Genomic DNA, 12,984 nt, shown 5'->3' with positions numbered 1-12,984 from the left:
GGATTGAATGGTTTCTTCTTGTGGAGTTCAACCAGTACTTTGTATATCCTTGATATCAACCTCTTGTCGGATGTGTATTTTGCAAATATCCTCTCCCATTCTGTATACTGTCTTTGTATTTTGGTCACTGTTTATTTTGAGGTGCAGAAGCTTCTTAGTTTAAGATAGTCCTATTTATCTATCTCTGTTTTCACTTGCTTGGCCAGTGGCGTGACATCATGAAGATACCATTAGCTTCAATGCCATGATGGGTTTTACCAACTTTGTCTTCAATGTATCTTATGGTTTCTGGTCTGATGTTGAGGTCTTTAATCCATTTTGATCTTACTTTTGTACATGGTGTTAAGCAGAGATCTGAGCTCAGTTTTTTGCATGTAGCCATCCATTTTTGCCAGCACCATTTGTTAAAAAGGCTTTCCTTATTCCAGTTCACATATCTTGCTCCTTCATCAAAGATTAGATGATCGCATGTTTGAGGGGAGATGTCAGTATATTCAATCCTTTTCCATAGGTCTGCAGCTCTGCCTTTGTTCCAGAACCATGATGCTTTAATTATTACTGCTTTTTAGTAGAGTTTGAAGTTAGGGAGGTTGATTCGTCCCATTTTCATTTTTCCAAGAATTGTTTTAGCTATTCGTGGGGGCTTATTGTTCCATATGCATTTCAGGAGTGTTTGCTCCATTTCTTTGAAGAATGTCTTGGGTATCATAATAGGGATTGCATTAAATTTGTATAGTGCTTTGGGAAGTATTGCCATTTTGACAATGTTAATTCTCGCTATCCAGGAACAAGGATTTATTTTTCCAATTTCTCGTGTCCTCTTTTATTTCCTGAAGCAGCGTTTTGCAGTTTTCTTTGTAAAGGTCCTTTTCTTCCTTAATTAAACTAATTCCTAGGAAGTTGATTTTCTGGCGTACAATTGTGAACGGGATTGTTTTCTTCATGTCATTTTATTCTCTCTCACTATCTGTGTATAGGAAAGCCATGGACTTTCGGGTATTGATTTTATAGCCTACAACTTTTCTGTACAAATCTATCGTTTCTAGGAGTGTCTTGGTAGAGGTTTTAGGGTTTTCTAAGTATAGTATCAGATCATCTGTGAACAGTGAAAGCTTGATTTCTTCCTTTCCTACTTGGACACCCTTAATATCTTTTTCTTGCTAATTGCTATTGCAATTATTTCCAGTACTATATTGAACAGTAGTGGAGAGAGTGGGCATCCTTGTCTTGTCCCTGATCGTAGGGAGAAGGCTCTCAGTTTTTCCCCATTGAGGATGATGCTTGTTGTAGGCTTGTTTTATATAGCTTCAACTATTTTGAGGAAAGTCCACTCTATACCAATTTTGGCAAGGGTTTTCATCATAAAGTGGTTATGGATCTTGCCAAATGCTTTCTCTACATCTATTGATATGATCATATGCTTTTTTATCTTTTCTTATGTTCATATGATGGATCATGTTGATATATTTCCAAACGGGAAACCATCCTTAAATCCCTGGGATGAATCCTATTTGGTCATGTTGTATGATATTTTTGATGAGTCGTTGGATTCTATTTGTTAAGTTTGTTAAGGATCTTTGCATATGTGTTAATCAGGGATATCGGCATGTAATTCTCTTTCTTTGTGGTATCTCTGTCTGCTTTTGGTATCAGTGTGATATTTGCTTGGTAGAAACTGTTCGGAAGTGTTTTTGATATTTCAATTTCGTGGAAAAGCTTAAAGAGGATTGGGAGTAAGTCCTCTTTAAAGATTTGGAAGAACTCACCAGTGAATCTATCCTGGCCAGGACTTTTGTTCTTGGGGAGAATTTTTATTACCATTTCAATTTTTTTGATGGTGATAGGTCTGTTCAGGTATTCAAGGTCTTCTTGGTTCAGCCTTGGGAGTCTGTAGGAGACTAGGAATTTATCCATTTCTTCGAGGTTTTCGTGTTCCGTGGCATAAAGCTTCTCGAAACTGAGCATCCTTTGAATTTCTGTAGTTTCTGTTGTAATGACCCCCTTTTCATTTCTGATTCGGTTTATTAGGGTTGTCTCTCTAACTTTCTTTGTGAATTTTGCTAGAGTTTTATCGATCTTGTTAATTTTCTTGACGAACCAGCTCTTGCTTTCATTGATCTTTCGGATTGTTTTTTGGGTTTCCATCTCGTTAATCTCTGCTCTGAGTTTAATTATTTCCTTCCTCATTTTCGGGTCGTGCTCCTTTTGTTGGTCCTTCTCCAAGCTCTAAGCTGTGAGTTTATTTGGGCTTGCTCCTCCTTCCTGAGGAATCCTTGTAGAGCTACAAACGTTCCTCTTAACACAGCTCTTGCTGTGTCCCATAAGTTTTGGTAACTCGTGTACTCATTTTCGTTCATTTCTAGGAATCTTTTGATTTCCTCTTTGATTTCCTTATTAAGCCACTTGTTCTTCAATAGCGCAATGTTCAATTTCCATGTGTTTGATTTAATGTTCTGTTTTGTGTGTCATTTACTTCTAATTTCAGCTTATTCTGATCTGAGAAATTGTTGATACAATTTCTATCTTCTTAATTTTATGGAAGTATGTTTTGTGGCTCAGCATGTGGTCTGTCTTGGAGAATGTTCCATGAATGCTTGAGAAGAATGTGTATTCATCTTTTTGAGGATGAAGGGTCCTGTATATATCTACTAAGTCCCTTTCTTCCATTCTTTCCCTCAGATAAAGTATGTCCTTGCTAAGCTTGAGTATGGTTGATCTATCAGCAGATGACAAAGCGGTGTTGAAGTCTCCCATTAGTATTGTGTTGCTATCATTGTCTTTCTCCAAGTCTATGAGTGGTTCTTTTTAAGTACTTTGCTGGCCCCTCATTAGGTGCATATACATTTAGTATTGTACATTCTTACTGTTGTGCAGATCCCTTGATCAATAAGAAATGGCCTTCACTATCTCAGGATGTGTCTTGGGGTATTTTTATTTGGATTTCTTCTAACTGGTATGCTTCGGGCCTCCTGAATGTGGTCACATGTTTTCTTCAGCTCTGGAAACGTTGTAGCAATGATGTTTTTGACAGTTTCTCCTTCATCAGTGTTTTCTTCCTGTCCCTCTGGGACTCCAATAATTCTTATGTTACCCCTCTTGGCTTCATCCCAATCCTCTTTTGCCATCTGTTCCCGAATTGTGAGTCTCTTCTCCATTTTCTGCTCTTTTCTGGAGAGTCTCTGTATTTCATCTTCGAGCTCACTGATTCTGTTCTCAGCAGCTGTTACTCTGCTGCTGAGGCCTTCCCCAGAGTTTTTCAATTCGCCTACCAGGTTTTTCAGGTCTGACATTTCTGTTTGCATTTTCCTCATTTCTACCTTCAAATCCTCTTGTATTATTGGCATTGCTTTCCATTGTTTCTTTTAGTTCCCTAAACACCCTCAGTTAGCTCCCTTCTAAATTCCTTGTCAGAGAGGTTGTCTAATACTACAGTACTCTTGGTGTCTTCTGGGCTAGCCTCTTCAATAAGAAAGTTTGGTTGGCTTTTGCGTTGCTTTACCATTGTGACCAGTGTGGTTAGACCTTCACGTTCACTATTACTATTCTGCTTAAGATGCAGAATGAATTGAGATAGGCTTAATGAATTATTGGCTAATGTGTTTCTAGTGGTTGAGCTAACCTAGAGAAAGTTCCATCTAAGAGGGTAATTTATGGTTCTTATGGTATATGTAGTGGGAGAATAACTTGCGGCCGCGTTAGTGCCCATTGCTCCAAAAAGGGTCCCTGGCACCAGCTGCTGGGCGGGTACCTCTTTGAATGAGGAGAGAATGCCCGGAGCGATTCAGCTTTGTTTCCGTGCAGTGTGCCTCAGTACCCATCCCGCGCAGACCAAGGGCGAAAACCAGCTATTCTGCATTTCTGTGTTTTTAATAATGATTTATAATTTTTAATTTATTTTTTATTTTTATTAGTGAGACACCATAAGTTACAGTTGTAGACTTACAAATTTTTGTGCTTGGGTTTCAATTATACAATGATCAAATACCCATCCCTCCACCAGTGCCCATTTCCCACCACCACGGATCCCAGTATTCCTCCCACCCCCCATTCCCCCAATCCCACCCTGCCACTGTGGCAGGGCATACCCTTTTGTTCTCTCTCTCCTTTTGGGTGCTGTGGTTTGCAAAAGAGGCATTGAGTGGCAATCATGTTTGGTCTATAGTCTACTTTCAGCACGCTTCTCCCATCCTGGGAGGATCCTCCCAACATCCTTTTTTTGGTGCTCCCTTCTCTACCTGAGCTGCCTTTCCCCCTAGAATGTGTGGCTGGCCTCCAAGCCATGGAGCAAAACTCCTGGTACTAATGACACCAAATCTTGGGTGTTAGTCTCCTATTTTCTTACTTTATGTTCCCCAGATGAATGCAATCTTTCTATGTCTGTCCCTCTCTTTCTGACTCATATCTCTTAACATGATACTTTCCATGTAGTACCACTTGTATGTAAATTTTATGACTTCATCTTTTCTAACAGCTACATAGTACTCCATTGTGTAAATATACCAAAGTTTCTTTAAGCAGTTATCTATTCTTGGACACTCAGGTTTTTCCAGATTCTGGCTATTGTAAAAGTGCTGCAATGAACAAACAAGTGCAGATGTCACTTCGACTATACTTTTTTGCCTCTCTGGGATATATTCTCAGGAGTGGTATTGCTGGGTCATATGGGCGCTCAATTTCTAATTTTTTTCAGAATCGTCCATACTGTTTTTCAAAAGGGCTGAACCAGTCGGCATCCCCACCAGCAGTGAAGGAGGGTCCCTTTCTCGCCACATCCGCACCAGCACTCGTTGCTTTTGTTCTTTTGGATGTGGACCAGTCTCTATGGTCTGAAATGATATCTCACTGTGGTTTTGATTTGCATCTCCCTGCTGATTAATTATGTGGATCATTTTCTCATGTGGCTTTTAGCCATTCAGATTTCTTTTTTGAGAAAGTTTCGGTTTATTTCATCGCCCCATAATAATGATTTATAATTTTCAAGAGATAAGTCTTTACTTCATTATTTAAGCTTATTCAAAGAATTGAATGTTATTAAAATGGTAAATGAGGTTCACTCTTCAATCCCACATACTACTCTTTGAACACATATCTCACTTGTTTTTTTCTTTTTTTTTTTTTTACAAAATATAAACTTCTAGTTTCTTAAAGATACATATCTGCAGAATTATTAACAATTACATTTTAAGACCTTCTTTTCCAAAATAAACACCATTTACTTATTTTGCTTACTAACTTATTATAGCTAGGATTATGTTGAATAATCGTGATCGGAATGGAACTCTTTTTAGAGAAAAGCATTCCATTTTTCTATAATTTAACATTAGCTTCATTTCATTGTGTATTGTATTTTTTAAATTGGGTTATGTTGGGGCTGGAGGAATAGCACAGCGGTTAGGGTGTTTGCCTTGCATGTGGCAAACCTGGGTTCAATTCCCGGCATCTCAAATGGTCCCCTGAGCACCGCCAGGAGTGATTCCTGAGTGCAAAGCCAGGAGTAGTCCCTGCGCATCGCCAGGTGTGACCAGAAAGCAATAAATAAATAAATAAATAAATAAATGTGAACACTCTAACACCTTTAAAAAATTGGTTTATATTTCTTTAATCCTCAATTTGTTATAGTAAATGAATGTCTATTCTTCTTATAATTTTTCTGCATCTATTTTTAATCTCACTAAATTTATCTTTCCTTTTATTAATGTAGTCTGTCATATAAATTATTTGAAATATTTTGAATTAACCTTGCATCCTAAGAATAAATTCTACTCAGCCATGATGTGATCTATTTTAAATGTTTCAGGCAAAATTTTTGTAAATTTCACTAGAATTTTGTTCAAGATTTTTTTGTTTTGATTGAGCCACACCCAGCACTTAGGCTTCACTCCTGGCTGTGCTTGGAAGACCATATGTGGTTCCAGGAATCAAACCAAAGTAGGCTGCATGCAAGGCAAGTGCCCTACCTGCTGTACTAAGGCTCCGGCCTAGTTTTAGATCTTCACAGTAAATTTTACGTAGTATAAATGTCTATAACTTTTGTCCTTTATCTACATTATTTTCATGTTGGCTTTTATTAATTTTAGAATTTGGTTTGCAATATCATGCATGATGGTACTTCTTATATGTAAGTCAATTAATTTGAGGAATTGATCCCTTAATTATTGTTACTGTTTTTAGCATATCGAATATGCTATTGGGAGCTTGCCAGGCTCTGCTGTAACGGGTCTCATTGCCCTGACCCTGAAAGAGCCTCCAATATGGCACCATTGGGAAGAACAAGTAAGGAGAGGTTGCTAAAATCTCAAGGCGGGAACACACCTGGCAGTCTTTAGGGCTTACTACTGACTCTGTCTTCAGGAATAACACCGTGTGGGGCTCAGGGAGTGATGGGAATAGAATCAGGGTTTGCCGTGTGCAATCTGCTCTTCTGTACTATTGCTTTAGACCCAGGGGTATGGCCCTTTTTAACTTTAAGTATTCATTCATGCTGTATGCTATCGTTCAAATGTGAAGCAGGAGAAGCTGCTATTTTAAGATAAGGTATAAACAAATCCTATTCAGGTCCACTTTCCTGGGTTTTTACGTTGGCATAGGTTAAACTCAGCTCATAAGTTTTTTCACAGAATATTTCTTTTTCTAATGTGATCAAAGATGGTATCTTCTAGCAAGTTCTATGTGACCACTGACTTAAAGTGGTTCACTAATTCTGACCTTGTATGTCTCATACCCTTTTGTTCCTATTTCAGTTTTGTAGGACTAAAATTATAGGTTTGGGGTGCCAGATTTTCAACTTATCCCCCGTTTTACAAGGCAAGTTCATCACATCTTTGAATCTTAAATATCTCTCCACAACTGCTTTCACTACTTCAACTCAATTCTGTTTCTCAAGGTGGTATTTCACACCATAAATTTGGGTTCAGGACTATATAACTTGTTGCTCTTCAATGGGGTTTCCTCTCTTAGGATATCTGGGATCTCCTGTGAAATAAGATAAAATATGATAAAATAATATAAGGAAGTAAATGAAATATTTATGTAAATAAAATATTTTTATTTGAATTTTACAGTTAGAACAATGTAAAAATAGAGAACATTTTTAGAATTATGGATTTTATTTTTCTACCATGATCACGATCACGACCATCCTGTTGTTCGTTGATTGCCTCGAGCAGGCCCCAGTAATGTCTCCTTCGTCCTAGCCCTGAGATTTTTTAAAAAGTGCCATATTCAAGGCTCTTTCAGGGTTAGGGGAACGAGACCCATCATTGTTACTGGTATTTGGCATATTGGGTGCGCCACAGGGAGTTTCCAGACTCTGCCGTGTGGGCAGGTTACATTTGATAGCCTGCCAGTTTGTCCAAAGAAGGAATGAGATAATAAGATTTCATGCGGCCATGTGCTTCTGGGAGCTGGGTTTTATAGTCTCTGAGTATTGGCCATTGATGGGATTACACGGCGCCAGGGTCCAGTTGGTGCGTGTGACCCCTGCCTACTGGAGGATGGAGTATCTGGGTGGAGGATGCTCAGCCTCGATCTGAGCAGGCTTGGAGATGTCAGCCCCGGGACCTGCATGCCTTTGCTCCTCTGCCGGTACCTTCATGCGTGTGGAGAGTGGTCTCAGCATGGTGGTGGCTGGTTCTGGAGGTCTTCGGCTGCCAGAGCCCTGGTCGGGGCGGGGAATGAAACTCAACCCGCTCCCCTCCAAGGGGCCCCGGCTAGGACAGGCAGGCGCCAGGGCAGGATTATATTTTTATTTGTACATTTAAAATGCTTTAAATTTTAGGAAATGGTTTCATGAGAATATTTTCATTAATAATTATTTACTGAATTATCTTTAATTTTGTTTCTATTGAAACAATGGAGATGGGCTGAAGTGATACTACAACTGCTAGGGTGTTTGCCTTGCAAGCAGCCAAACCTGTTTCGATCTCCAGCAAGCATTTTGCCCCATCAAGGCCACCAGGGATGATCTTTGAGCAAAAGGCCAGGAGTAAGCTCTAAGCACCACTGGGTGTGGCCACAACATGGAAAACAAACAAAAATCCAATTTGAAGATAATAAGCAAATTTCAATATAAAATGAAAATTTGTTTGCGTCCTTTAGAGATATATAGGGGGTTGATAGAGGAAAAAGTTAACATAAGATTGCTGTATGGAGACATTACTGGCACCCGCTCGAATAAATAGATGAATAACGGGGATTAAGTGATTAAGTGATTAAGTGAAGATTGCTGTAACTCACAGTGAATGTAATATTAAAATGAATGTACTGAAGGGAAAGTGCACGGAATAAGTTTGTTTTTCATGCTGTTTTTCATGCTTGTTTTTCATGCTGTTGCTCTGGGTTTGATCCCTGTCATCTGCCAGAAGTGGCCCTCGGGTATCATCTAACCAGGACTAAGTCCTGAACAACTGCAGGTGTAGTTCAAAAAAAAAACAAAAAATAGGTTAAAAAATAGCTTGTGTTGACTGGGAGAGATGGCAATAAGAGCTGATCACAGATTTTGCATACAGGATATCCAGATTTCATTTCTGGCGTCACATGTTCCCTCAGCATTGCTGGAAATGACTGCCAGCACTTAGCAAGAAACAGTCCCTGAGCATCATAGAGTGTGCCCCCCCAAACATAATTAAAATTAAGGCAGTGCTTTCTAAACTCTAAAAATGGAGTTTTATTATCTTTTACTTAAAACATTAGCTAGAGTATAAATCGTATCATACATCTCCATCTCACTAATCTCACTAATAAAATTTTTAAAATGTAAAAGTCCTCAAGTAGCATACTAAATGAGAGATGGCCTAGTTAAAATAAATTTAAAATATTATGTGTTATTTCCTCATAGAGAATTTGAGAGTTGACTTAAAAAATTGCATGTCATTTTAGATAAGAAAGACATTTTTATATGCTTTGGGTGACATCTGGTGGCAATAAAGAATTATTTCATGTGCATATTCTAATATTTAATATATCACAGAAATATTTATGAGGTGTTTCAGTTTATTATATTAAATAAATATATATTTACTTAATGCTATTATTTTTATTTTTACCATGACGAATTCCTCTTTCAATTGTCTTACTAACCTCTTAAGGTATGATCCAAAGACCAATTCTTGGTCAACCGTGGCGCCACTGAATGTTCCCCGTGATGCCGTTGCTGTTTGTTCACTTGGAGATAAGCTCTACGTTGTTGGAGGATATGATGGACATACATATTTGAAGACAGTTGAGTCATATGATGCACAGAAAGATGAATGGAAAGAGGTATTCTCTTTAAAATTCTAATTTGTATCTTTCAGATTTTCAAATGGTTGGTGTTAAAGTTTTATTGCAGTTTATCAATTTCAGAAAACATAGAAGCTTCAGTCTTGTGTGAAATTCTTAAATTTTTAAAAAATTATTAAAGCATCGTGATATTATTTATAGCTAAGTTTCAAACATACAATATTCCTGTACCAATTCCACCATCAGTTTCAACTCCCTCACACCCCACTAGTGTTCCCATGTACCCTCCTACTCCACACCCTGCCACCTTGGAAGGCATTTTTTCAGTTTCTGTTTTTGGGTCACACTGGATGATGCTCAAGACTTACTCCTAACTTTACACTCAGGACTCACTCCTGGTGTTTTTTGGAGAACCAGGGCAGGTGGGTTCAAGTGACACAACATAAGTATGAGCAAGGCAAGCCCTTGCCAGCTGTACTAGCTCACTGGCCCCAACAGATATATTTAAAAAATTTTTTTAAATTTTAATCTTATGCTTTTGATGTTGTGGCTTTGTGGTTTGAGTATGTACATATACCATACTTGTAAAACACCAATATACTTGAGTCCCTGAAGTTCTATCTCTGTTACTTTTTATCTCCCTCTTCTAAATTTCTCCCTAGACTTTTTCCTTTCTTGTTCTCCTTCAATAGTTTGTGGGTCAATGGTGACCTAAGTATCCCTTTTAATACCTTTCATTCCCTAGTTCTTTTATTCTACATTTTATCCTACATACCTCCGATAAGTGAGATCATCCTGTTTTCATATGGGGGGGGGGGCTGTGAATGCACTCCCAGCAGTGCTCATGGCTTACTACTATTACTCCTGACTCTGTGCACAGGAACCATTTTTGGTGGGGCTCAGGGGACTACATGGAATATGAAGGATTGTATCCTGGTTTGCTGCATCTATGGAAAGAACCCTACCTAACCATTGTATTATCATTCCAACCCACATTCTTTTTCTGACTTACTTCACTTAACACAGTATCTTCAATTTCCATCCAAGTGGAAGCAAATTGCATGATTTCATTGTTCTTACAGTTGCATACTCTTTGGTTTTATATATACCACTTCTTCATAAGTAACTCATCTCTTAATTGGATACCTAGGCTGATTCCATTGCCAAGCTATTGTGCTAAGTGCGCAATAAGTAATGGCGTGCGGATATCCTTTTGAATGAATGGGGTTTTGTCTCAGAAGTAAATTTTACCCAGAAGATTGCTGGATCATATAACACCTAAATACTTACCTGAGAATCACGATATCATTTTTCATAGGGGTTGATCCAGATAACAATTCTACCAGAAAATGACAGTTATTTTTCACTTCAGACTAATTAACACAGATTTTCCCAGAGTTTTCGATATATACCATCTCACTATTTTGAGATGATATCTCATTGTCACCTTGATTCAGATTCCCAAATAAAAAGTAGTAGTGAATATTTTATGTGTCAATTGGGTATCCTTCTGTCTTCTTCAGAGAAGTGTCTGTTAATTTCTTCTCCCTGTATTTGATAGGGTTTATAGAATTATTGTTGTTTAGCTTTGTGTGTACTTTATATGTCTTAGATATCAATCCTTTATCTGATTAATTGAGTACAAATATTTTCTCCTATGCAGTTAGGTTTCTTTTTAGCCTGTGTTTTTTCCATGCAGAGCTCTTTAATTTGATGTTGCCCTATTCGCTTATTTTTATTCTGTTGTGTCTAATGCAAATCAGATTGGCACCTTGGCACCTTTGACCATCATCTAGCATGGGGTCAGTCACAGAGAATGAGTCAAATAAATGCATAAGAAGCTGAACACACAGGACTGTCTGTAAAAGCTTTACCATACATCAGTGATCTCACAGGCAGGTCATTTAGTCAATAATAAATTACTGCCTCACCTGAGCTCCCAAAACAAGAGCCATTATTTACATTGACAGAGACATTAAGGACAATGAGTAAGCACATCAACATTCAGTACGTACATTAAGAGCAAAGGCTGAGGTACTCCACATAGCCAATCAGCAGACCTACTTATACTATAAAATTCTAACAATTTTCTATTATATTTTTGTTCATGTTTTCCTCTACATCTTAAAAATCCTAAACTATTTTTGTATGCATTGGTGGTCACAGGATTGCAGCCATCAGGTATTTGTCATCTATTCTATTCTGTCCTGCTATTATATTCTTATTAGGGTGCACAATGAAAACTCTTTGTATTCTAAGACCTATACTTTATTTACCCAAAGGGATATTCCAATCTTGGGGTTCTATTTTTGTCAGAGGAGAAAGTTCCCACACTGTTGTCTTTGCCAGTGGCACCACGTCACAGAATACATCTTTTTGATTTTTGACACTGTATATCATACATAAATAAATTTACAAATATAGAAAAAATAGAAAGCACCTTGTAAGACAATGCCTTTAAAGTGGAAGTTTACAGCCACATTCGCGGCCACACGGCATCTCATATAGTATACAAGGGCTTAATGGCTCCACGGTGATACAACAAACTTCACACACTTTTTTCTAAGGAAACTTTTTTGAATCCTCTTTAGTGGATTATTCATAACAAGAAATACAAACTAATTATTATGTTTTACTTTGGGGACAGGCTTGGGGTAATTGGGGTGGAATAATTTGAAATATGGTGGTAAGAAGATGTATTGGTGGTGGGATTGGTGCTGGAATATTGAATGTAATCAATTATTGTGAACAAAATTATAAAAATAAAATTTAATTTATAAAAATAAAATTGAATTTAAAAAATAAAGCAGAAGTTCATCAAAAAAGTTCAGAAAAACCTTCAAAACTTGGAAGCTCAATAAAAATGAGATCAAAGAGTCAATCAAGGAAGAAATAAAAATATTCCTCAAAAATGATGGAATAAAAAAACAAGCAAACAGAATCTATGAAATACAGGGAACACCATACTAAGGGAAAAATCCAAAGCAATGGAGGTATACTTTAAGGATGAAAACATCCAGATTATCTACTTAAGCACATATCTCAAAAATCTTGAGAAAGAACAACAAATTAACTTTAAAAACGTCAAAGAAAATTGTGAAAACTACAGCAGAAATCAGTGACATATAAATCATAAAAGCAATGAAAAGAATCAATAAAACTAGAATTTGTATACAAGATAAAGAGAATTTCCTATAGACTCATGAGGAGAACAACAGGAAAATTTACAAATAGAATTATAAAAGAAAAGATATAAATTGCAATGTACCCCTCAGAAATTCAACATATTATGAGAAGTTACTATGAACAATTTTATGCTCTTAAAATGGAAAACCTAGGAAATATAGAGATTCTTAGAATCCTGTAATCTAACCAAACTAAATAAAGAGGTTGTAGGAAACATGATCATGCCAATCACAATTTAGTAAATTGAAAACACTAATAGATTCCTCAACACCTAAAGTCCTATATCAGGTGGGGTTACTGGAGAATTCTATCAAACCTGTAAAGAATACTTATTGCCTTTACTCCTTACACTCTTCCAAAATATTGAATAACCAGGAGTCCTTCCTAAGAGATTCTGCGAATCTTACATTACACTAATAAATAAAATAGATATGCTTCTAAAAGAACAGAACTTCATACTAATCGCCTTGATACACGTCAATGCAAAAATCCTCAACAAAATCTTATCAAACTGAATCCAAGAGCATATTTTTTAAAAATAATAATGTACACCACATTCAAGTGAGGTTCTTCCCAGAA

At 37.2% G+C, this 12,984-nt stretch overlaps 1 protein-coding gene across 1 annotated transcript in view; it reads left to right on the top strand.

Annotated features, from left to right (window-relative positions):
- KLHL4 (kelch like family member 4) overlaps positions 1–12,984 on the top strand; it is a 128,051-nt gene that overhangs the window by 86,186 nt on the left and 28,881 nt on the right. The window contains exon 10 of the mRNA XM_056124111.1: positions 9,087–9,258. Coding sequence (XP_055980086.1) covers positions 9,087–9,258 — 172 coding nt within the window. The remainder of the gene's footprint in view (positions 1–9,086; positions 9,259–12,984) is intronic.

Source organism: Sorex fumeus, unplaced genomic scaffold, assembly GCF_029834395.1.
Source record: "Sorex fumeus unplaced genomic scaffold, SorFum_2.1 ptg000050l, whole genome shotgun sequence".
Taxonomy (NCBI): Eukaryota; Metazoa; Chordata; class Mammalia; order Eulipotyphla; family Soricidae; genus Sorex; species Sorex fumeus.
The sequence above is the reverse complement of the archived record's forward strand: the minus strand, read 5'-3'. Positions and strand labels throughout refer to the sequence as shown.